The sequence below is a fragment of the Aethalodelphis obliquidens genome, unplaced genomic scaffold, assembly GCF_003676395.1.
Source record: "Aethalodelphis obliquidens isolate GAN/ISIS:26980383/991018 unplaced genomic scaffold, ASM367639v1 scaffold44, whole genome shotgun sequence".
In the NCBI taxonomy this organism is placed as follows: domain Eukaryota; kingdom Metazoa; phylum Chordata; class Mammalia; order Artiodactyla; family Delphinidae; genus Aethalodelphis; species Aethalodelphis obliquidens.
In genome coordinates, this window is record NW_020837988.1 from 13,757,258 (window position 1) to 13,778,605 (window position 21,348).

The following is a 21,348-nucleotide window of genomic DNA, read 5'->3' on the forward strand; positions in this document are numbered from 1 at the left end:
TCTGGCTGGTTCCCACGACTGGTCCTCCGGTTTTGCCCCCCTGTTTAGTAAGCACTTCCCTTCCCCATGTCTTTCCAATGAATTCTCATTTGCTTTGCTTGGGTTGGGCTGGTTTGTTTCCATTGTTGGAAACAAGACGGAACTAGCAAAGGAGATTGAGAAATTGACTGGAGAACTGAGAAAAAACACATTTTTCTGGAAGCCTGGGAAAAGGGTGTGTTTCAAGAAGAAAGGGCCGGAGGCTTCCCTGGTGGCGCATTGGTTAAGAAGCCGCCTGCCAATGCAGGGCACATGGGTTCAAGCCCTGATCCAGGAAGATCCCACGTGCCGTGGAGCAACTAAGCCCGTGCGCCACAACTGCTGAGCCTGTGCTCTAGAGCCTGCGAGCCACAACTACTGAGCCCACATGCCGCAACTACTGAAGCCCGCGTGCCTAGAGCCCGTGCTCTGCCACAGTAGAAGCCACCACAATGAGAAGACCGCAAACCGTGATGAAGAGTAGCCCCTGCTTGCCGCAACTAGAGGAAGCCTGTGCACAGCAACGAAGACCCAACGCAGCCAAAAATAAACAATAAATAAATAAAAAATAAAATGAATTTCAAACTTCAGGTCAAAGTCAAGCAAGAAAATGACTGAAAGGTATTTCTTAAATTTGCCAATTAAGAGGTCCCTCTCCAGGAGGAGTGTGGCCGGCGACAGAGGAATGAAGAGAACATGGCAGGTGGAGGGAAGGAGACCCTGGGGACTCAGAAGCCACCCTTGAGGCAACCTGAATGCATGGAGGGAGGTGCCCAGGACTCATGCCAGGTGCCCAGGACCAAGGGTGAGCTTTTAAGGACTGGAGAATCTGTAGAATGTTTGAGGCTCAAAGGAAACAGCCAGTAGAGGCAAACGAAAGACATAGTCAAGGGGGGGAATTAACGGGCTTCCACCTTCTGAGTGTTTACTAAGTGTCAGACAAGTTTCCTGAGGAGAGAGGGGTTCAAAGCAAAATCAGAGGGAGGGACTGGCCTGGGACTGGAGGAGAGACATCTCTTCATGTGAGACAGAAGAGGGAAAACACGGAGGAGATGATGGAGGTGAGGGAAGAGGAAAATGTGGACTTTGCATGGAATGACTTGAATGTGGGGTGTTCAGTAGGCATTGACTTCAGCCAAATGAGCTATGGTGAATGAGTCACAAAACATCTGCCAGAGAGAAGGAGCTGGGCTGAGAGGAGAGGCTGTAGGAGAGAAATGAGGTGGGAGAGTGAGCTTGCTGGAGGCTGAGCAGGCCAGTCAGAAGCCCAGAGAGGGGAGGACGTGTGAGGAGTTTGTCCTGCCCAGTCCTCAGGCTGAGTATTGTGTACGAGAGCAATCTTGCCTTTGGACCACAGAGACATTGTCACTCTCTGTTGTCCCCAGATGCTGCCTACAGGTAGGAGGCAGGAGACAATGCAGCTCCGATTTTTTGAGCACCTACTGTAGCAAGGACCTAATGTGGCCGTCAGCGCTGAGGTACCAAGAATGCAGCTGGAAATTATGTCCTGGGCTTATTTATTTGTTAATGTGTTCCGGTTTTTAAATTCAGCCCTACATTCCTAATCTTAAAAAAGGTGGGGGTCGCTTCCCTGGCGATCCAGTAGTTAAGACTCTGCGCTCCCAATGCAGGGGGCACGGGTTTGATGGGTGGTCTGGGGAACTAAGATCCTGCATGGTGTGGCCAAAAAAGAAAAAAGAAGGGTTGGGGGTAAAGGTATCAGCTAAATTTCCCCATTGATTGTTTAGGGGTTCTTTCTCTAATAAATTTTAATTTTGGAATAATTTCAGATTTACATGGCAGTTGCAAAGATAGAACAGAGGGCTCCCATATACCCTTCACTCAGTTTCCCCTGATGCTAACATCTTATATTACCATGTACACTTGTTACAACTAAGAAATCAACATTGGCATACTCTTCTCTTGGTAACTAAACTCCAGAATGTATTCAGATTCCACTGGTTTTTCCACTAACGTCCTTTATCTTTTTCAGACTCAAATCCAGGATACCACATCGCACTTAGTATTTAAGTTGTTTTTCAGAAGTAGGACTTATTCCTCGATATTCCTCTTGTACAAGTTTTAGAAGAAGAGTTTAAACTTTTCAAGCTAGTCAACTGAACCAGTCTGACAAACTTAAACTCTGATTGTATTTCTTTTATTACAGTAATTTGCAAATTAAATACACACACACACACATACAAACCTTATGTTCCAACTACAATTTGTTGTTCATTATACTTTAGGGGCAGAAACCATAAATTATATTTATTGTATTTGTATGTTTTAGCACAGATAAAAACACAGTTGCTTATATATTCTCCTTAGTACTGGAAATAAATGTTTGGACCCAGCACAGTTGAATCTGCTCACACACCCCTTGGGATAAGAATGGGGAGGAAGTTTTGCATGTGTGGCTGCCCATGATGAAACCCATTTTTAAAAGATAGAAAAAGAAATGATGCCATCTGTCCAGTTGGCAGTTGCTGTTTCCTAAGGCTTTTCTCTTTTAAAGATCAGTATAAACTAAGCAAGAGTAAATGCTCCCCTTTTGGGTCAGATTTTAGCTTTCACTTGCAAGGTCTCAATTCCAGTGCTGTTAGAACTCGGAGATGCATTTCCTAATTTGTAAATAGGATAGCCCTCGAGATCGCTGTAGAGAAAGCGAAATTACGACATTTCAAAATCTACTTTTGAGCTCATCAGGGCGTTTCTCTCCATCAAAATTAATCTCCGTGCGACCCAGATGGGACTCGAACCCACAATCCCCAGCTCCGGAGGCTGATGCCTTATCCATTAGGCCACTGGGTCACCACGGGATCCGGGTTCTCACACCGTCCCCTTACGCAATGCCATCATCGCGCACCGCCCTCGCGCTCTGCGGTCTCCCTTCCGGCGGTGTGTGATTTGGGAGCCGCCCCCAGCGCCTGCAGCACGCGCCTGCGCACTCCTGCGCCCTCGACCCGTCCCGCCGCCAGAGCCTCCGCGCGCATGCGCAGGATCTGCCCCACCCCATTGCCCTGGTACTGCGTGGCCCGCACGCGGGCAGCTTTGGGTGTCTCTGGGGGAGCTGTTTCCTCTTGGGTTTTCGGAAGGGTCTCAGTCCTGGCAGTATACTAGGCGCACTTGGTGGGCGGGGGAACTCTAAACAAAATTCCAATGCTTGGACTCTCCCCGTTCTAATTCTATTTACCAGGGCGGTCCCGGGTCTCTGCATTTTGCAGAGTTCCTGCGACCTTCTTCTGGGGTGAGGTCCTACCGCATCCCCCCAACCTTCCCGTCCCTAACAGCTCCCTCCTTCCCTTTTTTCCCCTGCATTTATTCAAAGTACGTTAATTGGATAACATTATGTGCTGGAAGCTGTTGGGAGTTTGCAGGGTGAACAGGCTTTTCTTCAAATCTGCCCTTCTCCCCCACTCACCTACAAACATTTTTCTCCCCATCTCTTCTTTCCCTCCGAATTGAAGGGAAAATAAATATAACGAGGTCCCTAAATACAAAATAATACGAATTTTGTTTTGTTTTTATCCTAAAGCTAGGTCTTCGATAAAGATTTAGAGATTTTCTGGTTCCATGCATAGTATCTGTATGCTTGTTGCATATAAAGGTGCTGCATTTGTTATTTTTAAAAATACACGATTTCGTTTTCTTCTTAGACACATAATACCTGTTCATTTAAAAAATTGTATAAAATGGGGGTAAGCCAAACAAAAATTGAAATTGATTATAATTTTACCATTCAGAGTTAACCACTATTAACATTTTGGTGTGCATCTTTCAAATCTTATGTGTCAGTGTGTTATGTGTCAGTTTTATTACCTGTGGATCCTGAGTCATCCAGGAAATGCTTTTCACAAAAACTAGGACATTATTAGTGAATAATAAATAATCATATAGCAACGATGGTGCAGAAGCAATGGTGGGTAAAACTGACACAGCGAATCAAGGCAGTGACACTAAGCAATAATCGTTATTCTTCACCTTTGTGCAGTGGAGGGAGGGGAGGGAATTTGGGCCAGCTTCACTTAAGAACATCCTTGATGACACTATAAGAATTATTAATTTAAATCTCGACCCTTGAGTACACATCTTTTTAATATTTTGTGTGACAAAATGGGAATTATGCATAAATCACTCTTACCACAGAATTCAATGGTTGTCTCTTGAGGAAAACATTTGTTCAGTGTTTGAGTTGCAGGCTAAACTGGCTGCTTTTTCAGTGGAACATAGTTCTTGAAAGAATGACTGACAGGTAAACTATAATTATTCAGACTTGGGCACACTTGGGTTTGCTTCTCTGGAGCAGCTTCACTCTCAGGCTCACATCATCAGAGCACGCAGTCCACTGGAAGAGGGGGGATATCTCACAAAAGTCTCAGTAAATATTTTACTGCATTGTGTTATATCTTTATCACCAAATTCCTGTGTCTGGCAGATGGAACGTACTGATTGGCTTAGGCCAGACAGACCCTCTCCTGAATCTCCATCCAAACTACAATAGGAACAGTTGGGGGTGTATGCTTTGCCAGGACAAGGTTGTATCTTTCAAAGGCAACTTTCACTTTTGACATTTTACTTCTGTTTCAGGTTATTTTCAGGTGCAAGCACAGAATAGTGGTCAGAGAGCACGGATCCTGGAATGAGATGGCCTGGGTTTGAATCCTGTCTGCCATTTACTCCTGTGCGAACCTGTACAAGTTACTTAACCACCCACTCTTCTGTGAAATGGAACAAATAATAATACTACCTCACAGAGTTGTGAAGATTAAATGTATTCATAAAGGTAAAACACTTAGAACAATTCTGGGCACATAGTACCCAATACTTGCAAGCAAAAGAAAACCCAATTTGGGGCTTCCCTGGTGGCGCAGTGTTAAGAATCCAACCGCTAAGAATCCACGTGCCAACGCAGGGGACATGGGTTCGAACCCTCCTCCGGGAATATCCCACATGCTGCAAAACAACTAAGCCCGTGCGCCACAACTACTAAGCCCGCGCGCCTACAGCCCGTGCTCTGCAACAAGAGAAGCCTGCGCACCGCAACAAAGAGTAGCCCCCCTAGCCGCAACTAGAGAAAGCCCACGCACAGCAACAAAGACCCAACGCAGCCAAAAAATAAATTAAAAAAAAAAAGAACACCCAATTTAACGAGCTTAAACAACAAAGGAAATGTATTGGATGATGTAATTTCAAAGTCATATAAGCAGCTTTCTGAGGTAAGGCAGGCTGTTGATCCTGGTTTCTCTACAACTGTCTAATTCAGATTTCTAGGACTCACATCTCTCCGTTCAGAAGAACAGAGCCTGCTTTCCAACCTCTAATCATTAAACAAAAGGCACAGGCTTCCCAACTGGATGAATTTAGGTCACATGACTTCCCCAGAACCATTCACAGTAGCCAAGAGAATGCCTTGTAGTGACTGGTTTGGAAGTGAAATCCTTCCACATTTTTGCATTTAGGGAGATAGGATTGTGCTGATTGGTTAGGTGGGAGTAGAATCAACCTCCTATGACTCTCATAGCTGCTACACAATGAGTGAGGCTGGCAAAAGTGCCTGCGAGAAGGGATGAAGATAATTGTTTGAATTTATCTATAGTAAAAAATAAGCTAATACAGCTTTTCTTAAAAATACCCTTTTCAGAATACAGAAAAGTTGCAAAAAGACAACAAAGTGGCCTATAATCCTGAGGTTCTGATAACCATCATTGATGCTTTTTTAAAAAGTACAAGAAAATACAAACATTTTATTCAGAAATGTATAAAATATAGCATAGATCATTACTATAACAATTGACAAAATTTGAACACAGACTATAAATAAGTAATCGCATCAAAGTTCAGTTGTCTTGAATTTGATGATTGTGGTGTGGTTATATAATAGAATTCTTACAAGATATAAGCCGAAATATTTAGGGGTAAAGGGACATGATTTCTCAGACTTGCTCTCAAATGGTTCAAAAAGTAATATGTAAAAGCCGTGTGTATATATATTTACATAGAGAAAGAAATAGTAAATGTGGCAGATGTTAACATTTGGCAAATATGGATAAAGATTTGCAGCTCTACTGTATTTGAAATTATTAAAAATAAGACTGGAGAAACAGGCATAATAAATCTTTTGTTACCATATTTATGCCTTCTATGCAGTCTTTTGCATGACGCAAGTTAAACAACAACATCAACATCACCTAAAAAATGCAGCACATATCTGCCTTACCCCTCCCCTCCTTGATGGCCAGAAACCCCGGCCAAGTTCCTTCTGAGTCCTATCAGGGGAAAAATGCATAGCAATATATTTCTATATCAAGATTTTGAAAGAGAATTATTTTGGGAATCATTTGTGGTACTTGTTTAAGGCAAACATCCAGGGAAACTACCATCCACCATACAGGCATAAACCCACTGCTAAAAGCCAACGCTCCAGCCATGGCTGACTGGGAACTGGCCCTTCGCGCTGCATGCCGGGATCTGGAGTCTTTCTCCTCCGAACTGCAAGGCGCTCTGGGATAGCCCGGCCTCTCCCTTATCTCGCGATGCTATCCTCTCTTCTTCGGGGCCCTCTGACCCCCGCCCCAACGTGTTTTTCAAATCCACCAATGGGCGCATAGCGTAAGCTCGAACCAGCCAATCGGAATGCGGGGCCACCGGGAAATTTAAATCGCGCCGGCCGGCTGCTCGAGCCACACCGTCCTCTGGCTGACCGTGGTGGACGTCTTGAGCGCAGTCGGTCCGCAGCCTGTGCGCCCCGCACCGCCTCCTGTGGAAGCTTGAGCCGGCTGTGTAGGTACGAACTGAGGCCGCAGCCCGGCCCGAGCGGCAACGGCTGGCCCGCAAGGCCGCGCTCGGATTGCAGGCGGCGGGAGGGGAGGCCCGGGGTAGGTGCCGGGCCTGGCTTTGGCCTCTCTGGTTAACGAGGCCTCGGGGGCGTAGTTCGTTGGCGAGACGGGCGTTGCACGATGCTTGGCTGTAGGTCTCGAGGCCCTCCGAACAGCCGCGATTGTCTTTGAGAGAGAATCAGAGTGAGGCCCGAGGAGGAAAGCCTCGGTAGGGGGCCCAGCGCCTCTGGCTCCTCCTCCGCCCGTTCCCGCTGCTGCTTCCCCGAAATGGGGTCGGGGCTGGGGGCGTGGGGCAGGGGAAGGGACTGGAGATGGAGGTGGCAGTTGCAAGTTCTGTCTCTTAACACGTAGGCCCAGGTTTGGTTGTGTCACAATTTCGTAAAAGAACAGAATGGAATTAAAGATAGCCACTTGTAAGGAAGACTTACTTTTGTGCTCTCTTGGAGAATGCTCTTAAGTAGCTGAGTTTGAGTGAAGCACAGCTGATAATCAGCCTAATTAGTGGATTCGCTCAGAATTTCTGGAAATGAAAATGTATGCGAGATGCTGAAGATGCAGAACTGCGTCGCAGGTGTTCAGGGTGGGTGGGCAGGAAATTTTATGAAAGACTCCACAATGTAATGATGAATCCGATTTTAAAAAAATTTTCAGACGTGGAGAATGTACCTGTTTGGGCTTTTTAAAGACAGTAGAGGCTCCAGAGGATCGGAATTTATGGCCCCTAAGACATAGATTTTAACTGTAACCTCATTTCCCCTACTTTGTCTTCAATTAACTATTTATAGATCCCATATAGAGTTTAGAGGCACACTGTCCGGTGTGTTAGTCCCCAAACGCATGTGGCTAGTCTGAATTGAGTTATGCTGTAAGCTTAAAGTCCCTGCAAGATCTCGAAGAAAAAAGAATGTAAAATATCTCAGTAATTTTTTGATGTAACGTGTTGAAATGAGAAAATATATGTTGGGTTAAATAAAATATGTTATTGAAGTTAATTTCATTTTGTTCCTTTTTGCTTTTTTAAAAATGTGGCTACTAGGAAACTTAAATTTATGCAGCCTGCATTATATTTCTGGTGGACAGTACTGCTCCAGGAAGTTATCAGCCCTTCAGAGGGGAGGGGCCGAAGATCATTTGGCCAAAGCTGTTTAATAGTGCTGAAAAAGGAAGTTCTTCCTCTCATATAGAAATGTAGACTCAATATGTGTTTGATAATTCCATTAATGCTCATCTTATTGCACAACAAAATGATAAAAGGGAAATTTTTTTCTCTCCCTCATCTTACAGCTTTCTCCCTTTGTCTCATAACCATGTCCACCAATGAGAATGCTAATTCACCAGCTGCCCGCCTTAACAGATTCAAGAACAAGGGGAAAGACAGTACAGTGAGTACCTTCTGTTGCTTTCCTATGATGTTTTTTAAACGGGAATATATTTGGAAAGGGGGTCAAAATTTTGAGCGAATTTGAAAAAGTACCTTCACTTGGCAACAAAAACTGATTGTAATAGGTGAGATAATATGTTGTCTTTTCTCAAGGAAATGAGGCGGCGCCGAATAGAAGTTAATGTGGAGCTCAGGAAAGCTAAGAAGGATGACCAGATGCTGAAAAGGAGAAATGTCAGCTCTTTTCCAGATGATGCTGCTTCTCCACTGCAGGAAAACCGCAACAACCAGGTAAGGATATTTTAGCTTATGAATTACGGTAAACCCAGAAAAATCAATATGGGGCTTTTCTTAGAAATTTAAATTAACATTCCTAGCTTTGTGGTTTTAACTATCAAATGTGAAGATCTGTTTTTGTGTGCTCCCCGGAAGTAATTCTGATGGGTTGTCTTTTTCCTGCCCACCCTCCGAAATCTACTGAAGCTGATCCTAAGGTTGTCTTTAGCTCTGATCTCCCTTCAAGTTTCCCTGCATTTTCAGTTGCCAGCTCATACCTTGACCTGGCCATTTAACTGTTAATTGAAAGTTAATCATGTCCAGAACCATCTTATTTCTACCTCTTTCTTTCTCTTTCTCTTTCCCTTCCTTCCTTCCTTCCTTCTCTATTTTTTATACTTGTCACCAGCTTTATTCAGGTCTTTTTCCTCAGTACTGAAATACTTTCAGTAGTCTCCTAATTTTATCTTTCCCTTCATTCTGTGCCACATACTACTTACCTAAAAATTTTCCTAAAATTCTGCTTTAAACATCTTAGAAACTTTATGGTTTTAAATCCTTATTTATTGAAGGTTTTTTGTAAATTAGACCCATCTTAGATTTTCAAATTTATGTATTTCATCTTTCAAAGATATTGGGCACTTTCCTACTTTTTTTCATGTTATGCTTTACTTTAGTGCTCCGTATTTTATGTTTTTTTTTTAATTGAATTCCACCTATGCGCTATTTCTCGAGTTTTATACTCAAATCCCATCTTCTCCTTATAGCACTCTTTGGTTAGCCTAACAGGAAAAATGCTCCCTTCTCAGAATTCCTGTAGCACCCCATTCTGCACCAAAAAAGGAGAGTAAATTCTGTATAACCCTATATACATATAACACCATATATATATATATATAGTGTTATACATATAGCCATTTATTATATGGTTGGTTGCTTGTCACATTTTCCTTGTTAAGTTGTAAGCCTATAGGGAGAAAGGGACACTGTCTTTTTGAGCTAACTGTAGCATTGGTTCTCAAAGCAATGCTACAGTTAACTCAAACCTATGATCACAACCTATACGTTTATATTTGTAACACTACTATGGAAATGAATAGATAACAAACTTAGATATGAAAAATCCCAGCATATCTAAATACAAGTGATTTAGACTAAGGTAGGAATAACCTTCACAGTGCTCTAATTCATTTTTTTAAAGTTGTTCACAGCTACTTTATCTAGTGACTAAATGCTGGGATACTCCATTACTTGAGACTTTGTTTAATCATGACACCAAGTTTGAGAATTGTTCTACATATTAAAAATGAATATTTCATTAACAGGCAAATTTTAATGTAGGGCTAAACTCTTAGTAACTGATTATAAACTTAGGGTTGGGATTTTATTGTTTGTATTTAATCCTTTTTTTAAATAAATTTATTTTATTTTATTTACTTTATTTTTGGCTGCGTTGGGTCTTCGTTGCTACACATGGGCTTTTCTGTGGTTGCAGTGAACAGGGGCTACCCTTCATTAGCGGTGCTCGGACTTTTCACTGCAATGGCTTCTCTTGTTGTGGAGCACGGGCTCTAGGCGCGTGGACTTCAGTAGTTGTGGCTCACGGGCTCTAGAGCACAGGCTCAGTAGTTGTGGTGCACAGGCTTAGTTGCTTCGCGGCATGTGGGATCTTCCCGGACCAGGGCTTGAACCCGTGTCCTCTGCATTGGCAGGTGGATTCTTAACTGCTACGCCACCAGGGAAGTCCTATATTTAATCTTGAAAATGATAATTTGCAAAATTAATTCCATTTTCTTGTAGGGCACTGTAAATTGGTCTGTTGATGACATTGTCAAAGGCATAAATAGCAACAATTTGGAAAGCCAGCTCCAAGCTACTCAAGCTGCTAGGTAAGCCTTGTCTGCTATAGCATGGGTAACCTAAGAAATCAGCCTTTTTACATTTTTTGGTGGGAAAGTGATGAGCAGGTGGTGTGGGTAAAGTAAAGTTTAAGCCAGGCCTAGGCCTATTTTCATTAGAATCTTCCCTTAGGAGGATGTAAATTTTTCTGTAATTGCCTAAATTCCATCTACCTCTAGTGATAATCACTGTTAACCTTTTGGTGTACTTTTTTTTTTTTTTTTTTTTTTTTTGGTGTACTTTTTAACAAAATTACAAAGTTTTTGTCGGAGTGGCATTTCAAGTCTGTCAGGGAAAGGAGGAATTATTCAGGAAGTGGGATTAGCTATCCCTAATAGCTAATGGGAAGGAGGTGCTATCCCATTTATTTAGAATGGTCCATCCAGTTAGGAAATAAATATATGTAGACTCTTACCTTCCACCATACACAAATATTTGTGATATCCATAATAGAAAGGATTAATAATTTCTGTAGCTTGACAGTGTGGGGAAAAGCAAATCCAGTTGACAAATGATCATGGAAAAGATGTTTAGCTTCATTAGTGGTCAGAGAAATGCAAATTAACAATGAGAGTGCAATGCTATCAGATTGTCAAAGTTTTTAAAAAGTGATAAGATCTAAAGTAGATTTCTGCAGAGATGCAGAGAGAAGGTTCTACATTATTGGTAATATCTCAGTTTTGGAAAAAAAGTAGTTTACGACGCAACTTATGGTAGCGCCATGCAGCCAGTCTGCTCAGCTCCTCTTAAATTCTAGAATGTCTCAGCATTTAGTGCTTTACTGTAAAAGGTTGTTTAAAGTTCTAAACTCTTGAGTTGCATTTTAAATTGTTTTTTTATATGAATGTGTTTTGATAATCACCTTCAATTTTTGTTTCTCTTTTTGCTTACCCTTAGGAAGCTGCTTTCCAGGGAAAAACAGCCCCCTATAGACAGCATAATCCGGGCTGGTTTGATTCCAAAATTTGTGTCCTTCTTGGGCAGAACTGATTGTAGTCCCATTCAGTTTGAATCTGCTTGGGCCCTCACTAACATTGCTTCTGGGACATCAGAACAGACAAAGGCTGTGGTAGATGGAGGTGCTATCCCAGCATTCATTTCTCTGTTGGCATCTCCCCATACTCACATCAGTGAACAAGCTGTATGGGCTCTAGGAAACATTGCAGGTACTTGGATTTAAGATTCTTTTGACTGAGTGTCTTCAGTCATACTGAGGTTAGTAGAAGTGCCTTGTCATAAGTAATAGTGACGTCTGTGTTGGGTTTTGAACTTACTTGCTTCCAGTGCATATAAGGGGTGGAAGTGGCATCTAATTTAAGGAATTTCTGAGAGTGTTTTCTTTGCTTCAAGACACTGGTGCACTCAGTCACTGAAATTGATGGTGCTAAACAAGCAGTTACGGTTAACTTTTGCCTTTTTTTTTTTTTAAAGGTGATGGCTCAGTTTTCCGAGACTTGGTTATCAAGTATGGTGCAGTTGACCCGCTGTTGGCACTTTTGGCGGTTCCTGATTTGTCATCTTTAGCGGTAAGTTACTTAACATACATCAAGTTATTCATTGATTCTAATTTTCCCACCTTCTCAAAAAACAGAGCACTTCATTGCATTTTTCTTTTCCCCTAGTGTGGTTACTTACGTAATCTTACCTGGACACTTTCAAATCTTTGTCGCAACAAGAATCCTGCACCCCCCTTAGATGCTGTTGAGCAAATTCTTCCTACTTTAGTTCGTCTCCTGCATCACGATGATCCAGAAGTTTTAGCTGATACCTGCTGGGCTATTTCCTACCTTACCGATGGTCCAAATGAACGGATTGAAATGGTTGTGAAAACTGGGGTTGTACCCCAACTTGTGAAGCTTTTAGGAGCTACTGAATTGCCAATTGTGGTAAGTTAACTTTCAGGTGAGAATATAAACTCTAAGGAGCATAATTAATTGGTACTAATATTGACATATTGTCTATTTTAGGCCATATAATGAGCTTCTTACTTGTCAAAACTTTTAGGGTATAGAGATTTTGAGCAGTGCTGGAAAAGATAAAGGATAACCGCCAGCGTCAACATTTTTTTCCTTTTCAGACTCCCGCGCTAAGAGCCATAGGGAATATTGTCACTGGGACAGATGAACAGACTCAGGTTGTAATAGATGCAGGAGCACTTGCCATCTTTCCCAGCCTGCTTACGAACTCCAAAACTAATATTCAGAAGGAAGCTACGTGGACAATGTCAAACATCACGGCTGGCCGCCAGGACCAGATACAGCAAGTTGTAAATCATGGATTAGTTCCATTCCTTGTTGGCGTTCTCTCTAAGGTAATGAAGTCTTAGGACTTAATAAGGGATTGTTAGTGTTTATGGACAGGCACTTGGTAGATTCTTTTTTTTTTTTTTTTTTTTTTTTTTTTTTGGTAGATTCTTAATGTACTAATGTAAAGTTGTACTTAACTGCTTTTGCTAAATAATAGTCATTTCTTTTACTTAAGCTTGGATAGAACCAGTTGGTAGTTTTAGTCACCGTTTTTCTAAAACAGTACTTTTGGAATCTTATTTTTATGACCATTCTGAAATAAACCTGTTTCCTTATGTTAATTAGGCCGACTTTAAGACACAAAAGGAAGCTGTATGGGCTGTGACCAACTACACAAGCGGCGGAACAGTTGAGCAGATTGTATACCTTGTTCATTGTGGCATAATAGAACCGTTGATGAACCTCCTAACTGCGAAAGACACTAAAATTATTCTGGTTATTCTGGATGCCATCTCAAATATCTTTCAGGTAAGTCTTAAGAAGGTGGCATGTGTTTGAATTTGGACTTGATAATTGGTTTGCTATGAAGGTGACTGGGGTGGGGGCAGCTGAGCTTACTCAGGGGGCCACAGAATCAGAGAGACATTTATGGGGGCCACACTCTTGATAAAAGGTGTGACAACGGATTGTAAGAGAGATAAAGGAGATGACAGGTGAATGATGTCACCTGAATTGAGGTCAGGTACATATGTGGACACTATTCATACCTATTTATTTTGTCAGGAGTTTTTAATTCCCCAGTTTCATACTGAATTTTGGTGAAATTAAATTTGAATGACCTAGTTAATTATATTTTTCTTCTGGTTCCGTTCCTAATTGATCCAAGCATGCTAGCACAGGGCACTTGTCATAGTGCTTGGTGGTAGGTAGGTCTTACTCAACAACTTTAAACTTCAGATTATGGAAATTTGTACATATCAAAGTTGAGTTTAGAATAATGATCCCTAGTGTATCCATCACCTAGCATAAATAATTGTCAACATTTGGCCTCTTTTTCTACTCACCTTACCTAAAATTTTATTTTTTTTAAATTAATTAATTTATTTTTGGCTGCATTGGGTCTTCGTTGCTGCGTGTGGGCTTTCTCTAGTTGCGGCGAGTGGGGGCTACTCTTCGTTGCGGTGCGCGCGGGCATCTCATTGCGGTGGCTTCTCGTTGTGGGGCACAGGCTCTAGGCACATGGGCTTCAGTAGTTGTGGCATGTGGGCTCAGTAGTTGTTGCTCACGGGCTCTAGAGCGTAGGCTCAGCAGTTGTGCACGGGCTTAGCTGCTGCACGGCATGTGGGATCTTCCCAGACCAGGGCTTAAACCCGTGTCCCCTGCGTTGGCAGGCGGATTCTTAACCGCTGCGCCACCAGGGAAGCCCTAAAATTTTATTTTGAAGCAAGTAAGTAATTTCATTTTTAAAAATTTATGTTTCTTCTAAAAGTTGAGAACTTTAAAACATATTTAGCCACAATGTCATTCTTACACCTAATAGGTTCTTGATATCATCAAATAATCTAGTCCAGGGAATTTGTTTTTACATACCGTAGGCCCTCTTTACTCTTGGACAATGGTTCTCTTCCTTGACTACATACATTTTGGGATTATCTGGGGTGCTTTTACACTAGTAGTTTCCAATTCCCATCACAGACCAATTGAACCTGGATATACCGTCATTTTTAAAGTTGCCGAGGTGATTTTGATGCACAGAAAAGATTGAGAACTATACTATGATCGTTGTGGCTGAAGGCTACAGAAGTAGTTGCTAAGAGCAAGTACAGGTCTGATTCCCTTGAATTTTTAAAAAATGTAAAATGTAGATAAAAATGGAGATAGTTTTATCTCATAGGATTATGGAAGGAACTGTTGTGTTTATTTCTGTCTGATATATATTGATAGTCAAACATAGACATTGTTTTCCTCATTAAAACAGAACATTCAAAGTTTAAGCTACTAAACTTGGAAATTTTTTTTTAGGCTGCTGAGAAACTAGGTGAAACTGAGAAACTTAGTATAATGATTGAAGAATGTGGAGGTTTGGACAAAATTGAAGCTCTACAAAACCATGAAAATGAGTCTGTGTACAAAGCTTCATTAAGCTTGATTGAGAAGTATTTCTCTGTGGAGGTGAGTAAGCTGGTAATGTTAATAAGCACTGGGAAAATACACACTTAGGATTAAGCCTGTAAGATTTTTTTTTCCTCATACTTCTTTAATGAGCCCTGATAAATACAGTAAAATATTAGTGTAAGTAGGAGATGACATACATATTTGCACCTTTAATGTTTGGCTTGATGATAATACCATCTTTGTAACTTGAGATATTAAAAAGTCACCAATTTACTTTCGAATGAAAAGCCTCACGAATCTTAGAATATCTTTTTTGTTGTTGTTGTTTAATTTATTTATTTGGTTGTGCTGGGTCTTAGTTGCGGCATGCTTGTGGGCTCCAGTTCCCTGACCAGGGATCGAACCTGGGCCCCCTGCACTGGGATCGCGGAGTCTTAACCACTGTGCTACCAGGGAAGTCCCATGAATCTTGGAATCTTGAGACTAAGTTTGTGTAGGAGTTGGAGAAGTAGGCCGACCCCACAGCCATTCTCTGGCCTAATCCGTTTTGCTCTTGCCTACTGCAAAGTGACAGGTTAAAAAAATCTCTGTTTTTCTGTTAATTGTAGAAACTTTCTTTAAAAATTTTTTTCTTTTAGTATTATAATTTTTTATTGAAGTATTGTTGATTTACAATGTTGTGTTAATTATTGCTGTACAGCAAAGTGATTCAGTTATACATACATATATATTCTTTTTTGTATATATTATTTTCCACTATGGTTTATCATAGGATATTGACTATAGTCTTCTGTGCTGTACAGTAAGAACTTGTTTATCCATTCTATGTATAATAGCTTACATTTAATGCCAGCCTCTCACTCCATCCTTCCCCTATCCCCCTCCCTCTTGGCAACCGCCAGTCTGTTCTGTGATTCTGTTTCACAGATAGGTTCATTTGTGTTGTAGTTTAGATTCCACATGTAAGTAATATACAGTATTTGTCTTTCTGACTTATTTCACTTAGTATGATAATCTCTAGTTGTATCCATGTTGTAGTAGCATTTCTTAACCCATTCAGAATCTTCCCCTCTCAGGCAAGTTCAGTATCCCTCCCTCTGCTATTTGAGATATTGAAGTGTGTTTCAGGATTAAAGGTGAAATACACAAATGAAGACTTTAAGAGTGAATACCTTATAGGCATTATGCTAAGTGAAATGAGTCAGACAGAGGAAGACAAATACCATAAGATCTCTCTTATATGTGGAATGTTAAAAAACACACACACAAGCTCATAGATATGGAGAACAGATTGGTGGTTGCCAGAGGTGGGAGAAATGTGTAAACTTTTTTTTGTTTTTGTTTTTAGCCTAAATAAATTGAGATAAAAGAAGAAAAAAGTAAATATAGACTTCTAGGCAGCTACCTCTTAGAAATGTGCCATATTTATGGGATTATATTGTTTGTTTTTAAATACTTCCAGGAAGAGGAAGATCAAAATGTTGTGCCAGAAACTACCTCTGAAGGGTATACATTCCAAGTTCAGGATGGCACTGCTGGGACCTTCAACTTTTAGATTGTACATCTGAGGCATAAAGTTGTTTGTTGTGTACTATGTTCGGTAGAAGTTTGTCTTACTGTTTCTCTACTAAGAACTCTTTACACGTGGTTTGTCATTGTAGCACTTTTTACAAAGAAACTATACTTGAACAGTTCCAAACTGTACATACTGTATGAAGCTTCTCCCCTCAATGGGTTTCTTATTTCTTTGTGGAATTTCATATCTTGCAGTGTCCTGTAAATAAAGATTAAATTCCACCCTTTTCTTTACTTCACCATGCCGATGTGTTACTTTCTAATTTAGAGCTCTTAAAGGCTGCAAATGAAGGGGAGCTGAATTGAACGGATGTGACTCTAACCAGGGGTGTAGTTTTGGTTGCAGACATCATTTAATGTAAGGTTTGTTATGTCATCAAGGATACAAGATTGATAACTTCCTGCCCACTTCTGAATTCTGGCTTTGCTCCAGGCTGCTTCCCCTCTTGGTTGGTGAAAATGGCCATTGGCACTTCCAGTCTTCACATCCATTTCACACCAGTCAGAAAAATTTTTTTCACAAGTTTTCACCAAAGAACAAATAAAATTTCGCAGAAGCCCTGAGCCAATGTCTTCTCAAGGCTTACTGGCCAGGGAGATGGGATAAAAATCTTAAATTTAATCATAAATTTCTCCTGGAGCTACAAGTGGAATTCATTCCTCTGAAATTTCAAGGCTGAAAGTGGTTTCAAGGCTGCACCTTGGCATCAACAACTGGGAAAGTTTAATTGGTAAGGGGTGGGGTTGAAATAGTGTACTTAAGTTTTTAATTTAATCCCCAGGTGCTCCATCTGTGCAGCCTGGGTTGTGAAAGCCACTACTTGAAAGAGTTGCTATGCTGTTAGCAGAAAAGGAAGGGGTTGGGGGGTGGAGTGTTAGCTACAGTATCCGAGAAGTCGCAGGAAAATGCATCTTTAAAGTACAACTGTTAGTTTCTGCCTTTTTTTTTTTTAATTTATTTTTGGCTGCTTTTTTGACTGGTGGAAAAGTGATGAGCAAAGCCTCCACTGCCTTTTTCCACCACCGAAGATAAAAGCTGGGACTTCCCTGGTGGCACAGTGGTTAAGAATCTGCCTGCCAATGCAGGGGACATGGCTTCGATCCCTGGTTGGGGAAGATCCCACATGCCGCGGAGCAACTAAGCCCGTGCACCACAACTACTGAGCTTGCGCTCTAGAGCCCGCGAGCCACAACTACTGAAGCCCATGTGCCTAGAGTCCGTGCTCTGCAACAAGAGAAGCCACCGCAGTGAGCAGCCCATGCACCACAACGAAGGGTAGCCCCTGCTCTCTGCAACTAGAGAAAGCCTGCGTGCAGCAATGAAGACCCAACGCAGCCAAAAATAAATATTTTATAAAAGCAGGGTGGGGGGGGTGGGAGGGGGAGGAGGAGAGAAGTAACCAGACTGCGGCTCTGCAGCCTGTCCTCCCTTCCCTGCCTACCTCGTGCTCCACTCCCCTTTTTCCCTCCCCTTTCCCCAGCATAAGTCCCTTCTTGGTTGCTGCATCCAGAAGTCTTTCACTTGAGAAAATGTGGAAGTAAACCTGGACATCCTAGGCTTTTGCTTTAAGGTAGGTGGAGCTTTATGGCTTTAAAGGGACTAGTGTAATACACACTTTGATAAGAGTACAAGGCCTGGATTTGTTAGCGTAAAGGCATGACTCAGTGAAGTAATGGACGGGAGGCAGCTGATTTCTAAAAATACGTTTTCATATTTTAGATAAAATTCTTAACATACTAGTTTCCTTGCAGTTAAAATCCAGAGAGCCATTTGTATGTTCTTATTGAACTTAACTGGATAAAATCTTAGGTATTTTTTGAGGTTTTATATTCAGCTTGATTTTAAAAAGTGATAAAACACTGTACAGCCACCAATTTTTCCCTCTTTCATAAAATGTCTAAATTGCTTTTATTAATGCACTACATTTTTAAGCTAGCAGTTTTAAATGTCTAAGATTTTAATGATCTTTGCCTATAACTGATTTTTTTTTAAGACTAGACCTTTGTTTTATTTTTTTATTTTTGTTGTGTTGGGTCTTCGTTTCTGTGCGAGAGCTTTCTCTAGTTGTGGCGAGCGGAGGCCACTCTTTATCGCGGTGCGCGGGCCTCTCACTATCGTGGCCTCTCTTGTTGCGGAGCACAGGCTCCAGACGCGCAGGCTCAGTAGTTGTGGCTCATGGGCCTAGTTGCTCCGTGGCATGTGGGAGCTTCCCAGACCAGGGCTCGAACCCGTGTCCCCTGCATTAGCAGGCAGATTCTCAACCACTGCACCACTAGGGAAGCCCTGTTTGATTTTTGTATTAGTTGTAAGTAAGGGTGGGAAGGTAACACAGAATTTTAGTGAAATATAAAAGTAAAAACTGCAGACACTTATTTTGCTTGTTGCAAAAATCTTTAAAAAGTTAACGTTATTGGGACTTCCCTGGTGGTCCAGTGGTTAACACTATGTGCTTCCAATGCAGGGGGCTGTGGGTTTGATCCCTGGTTGGGGAGTTAAGATCCCACATGCCACGCAGCCAAAAAAAAGTTAACATTATCATTAGAAGATTGAACGTCAGTGTTAAATATTTCCCGGAGTATTGATTCTTTTTTTTTTTCTTGGCTGTGTTGGGTCTTCTTTGCTGTGCGTGGGCTTTCTTTAGTTGTGGCGAGCGGGGGCTACTCTTCGTTGCAGTGCACGGGCTTCTCATCGCAGTGGCTTCTCTTGTTGTGGAGCACGGGCTCTAGGTGCACGGGCTTCAGTAATTGTGGCACGCAGGCTCAGTATTTGTGGCTCACGGGCTGTAGAAAGCAGGCCCAGTAGTTGTGGCTCACGGGCTTCGTTGCTCCGCGGCATGTGGGATCTTCCCAGACCAGGGCTCGAACCCATGTGTCCTTCACTGGCAGGCGGATTCTTAACCACTGTGCCACCAGGGAAGTCCCTGATTCTTTAAATTGCTACATTGTATCTTGGCTTTAAATCGTATCAAGCAACTTAACTATTTTTAGAATTAAGGTAGGAAATAAACATTCCTTTTCTTACTGATGTTTGATTTTTTTCCCGTCCCTCTCTTCAACCTTTCTGTGGCTGCATCACTGAAAAGAAATTCTGGATAATTTCTTGTTACAGTAAATCCTCATTGTTGAATAGGATTTTTGCTTCAGCATTAGGCCTCTTAAATTGCTCTTGTTTATTCATTTATTTATTTTTTTGAGCTTCTCAGAACCAAGAATTAAAACCAAAATTGTGGTCACCAAAGTGGCAGGTTCCTTTCCATTAGCAGTGGAAGCAAAGTCTTCAGTTTTGTTTGTATGGGCAGTTGGAAACCTTGTGAGCTACAGGACCCCAAGTTCAGAAGGCCATTAAGGAAAGTGTAGCTGGCCACTCCTTCCCTCCCTCCACCCTTGCTGAAGCTTGCCAAGACCCAGCTGGCTGATTTTGCAAAGCCCTTGAAATATGTCATTAATGGTTCTTTCTTTTGAGGTTGGGCTGTTGACCTAATTTGTGATTAACAAAACCTGGCCAAATCATGCGGTGCTCCCCGCCCCCAAGGGAAAGTGTTGGTGAAAAGTGTTTTAGTAACATCCCTGATTCAACTTTCCTAACCCCAGCTAATAAAGATGATAAAAAACACTCAAGCTATCAAGTAGGGCTTTTTGAGGGCAGAAGAGCAATTTAATTTTGAACACTTGTATGTTAAATGGCATGTTTTGGGCATAGTTTGAAAGCATAATTCTGGTGTCCACAAATGCCCAGTTCCTCCTAAATATTTGGGACAGTTTCATAACACTGTGTAGGTGTTGTAGTCACCAAACCCTCTTAAACTGATCAGTTTGTTCATTCCCCCCACGCTTTTCACAATCAAAAATGTCTTTCCCTGTCCTAGTTTGGAGAGGTAGTGCTATGGAATGGACTAGTAATTAGGAGCCAGATCAGCCTGAGTTCAAAATCTGTCTCTACTGTATTTTAGTGAGTGAGTGACCTTTGGGCTATTAAAGTAGTACAGGTACTAATTACTATATAGTATTAATATCCTAGCTAAGTATCATAGTCATAGAACAGCTATTCCCAACCTTTTAACAGCAAAGTTTTCCTTCAGTTCTTCCACAGGCCTCTATTTTGGCACATTTTATCTCCTAGACTAAGTTTGTTATTACTCTCCCTTTTTTTTCCCCCTTTAATCAGTCACAGATATACATCAACATGAGACTTTACATGGCTTGTTTCTGTACTCAATGGTAGGAGTCTATCCCAACGTTGGATGTTCTGTCAGCCTTTAGTTTTGTTACAGGCTTGCCAGAGCTTCCCAAACGGAAACTGGCCCAAGGCTCACCAGCTTTTTCTGGGATGGCCTTTGCAGCTAAACCCTGCAAGAGCTCTGAGTTCTCTTCCTGTGCCCCGCCCCCATTCCCCTTTCTCTGAATTCTGTTGAGCAGTTTATTTGGGGCACCAGCCATGAGAACAGCCCCATCTGAGCCACCCAAGCCAGCTTGGTAATGGTTTGCTTAGAAACTTGTCACTATAGACAACAAATTGGCCTTTACTTAAGAGTGATACAAAGTTCCTTAAGTGAGCAAACATTTCACAGTGAGACAGCCAAACAAAGCTGTATTTTCTGCTCTGAAAAAGGTTGGATGTTTAGAAAACAGGTTCAGGTAGAGATATTGGAAGCTTAGCCACAAAAACAAGGGAACTTGAGAAAGGATTGGATGAATCAGAAACTTTGAATTCATTCAAAATGAATGAAAAGTTGAAGGATAATATAGATATCTAAGGATCAGAAGGCTGTTCTGATTGTAGCTACGAAAGACACATATGATTTTTTTAGCAAAACTGTTGGACAACAGGAGAAATGTGGGAAAACACGTAGAAATGAGAAGACCTTTTCAAACTCTTTGGCTTGGACCAAACTTTTAGGTGACCAGTGAGTATCCCCCCACTACATTTTTGACCATCTTTTCAGCCAATGTCTGTCATTCCAAGGAAACATTAACTTAGTGAATATGAAACTTCTTTCTTTTC

General features: G+C 41.6%; 1 protein-coding gene and 1 non-coding gene across 2 annotated transcripts; one reads left to right on the top strand and one right to left on the bottom strand.

Annotated features, from left to right (window-relative positions):
- Positions 1-2,756: 2,756 nt before the first annotated feature.
- On the bottom strand, positions 2,757-2,829 carry TRNAR-CCG (transfer RNA arginine (anticodon CCG)). Its single transcript has one exon. It is a non-coding gene; the product is annotated as a tRNA-Arg (tRNA).
- A 3,744-nt stretch (positions 2,830-6,573) lies between these two features.
- KPNA2 (karyopherin subunit alpha 2) lies at positions 6,574-16,585 on the top strand. The gene is made up of 11 exons (XM_027081170.1): positions 6,574-6,802; positions 8,139-8,236; positions 8,389-8,526; positions 10,312-10,400; positions 11,308-11,576; positions 11,842-11,936; positions 12,033-12,296; positions 12,488-12,721; positions 13,002-13,184; positions 14,679-14,828; positions 16,234-16,585. Exons 2-11 carry the CDS (start codon positions 8,162-8,164, stop codon positions 16,324-16,326), a joined length of 1,590 nt encoding a protein of 529 aa, XP_026936971.1. The 5' UTR covers positions 6,574-6,802; positions 8,139-8,161; the 3' UTR covers positions 16,327-16,585.
- Positions 16,586-21,348: the final 4,763 nt, after the last annotated feature.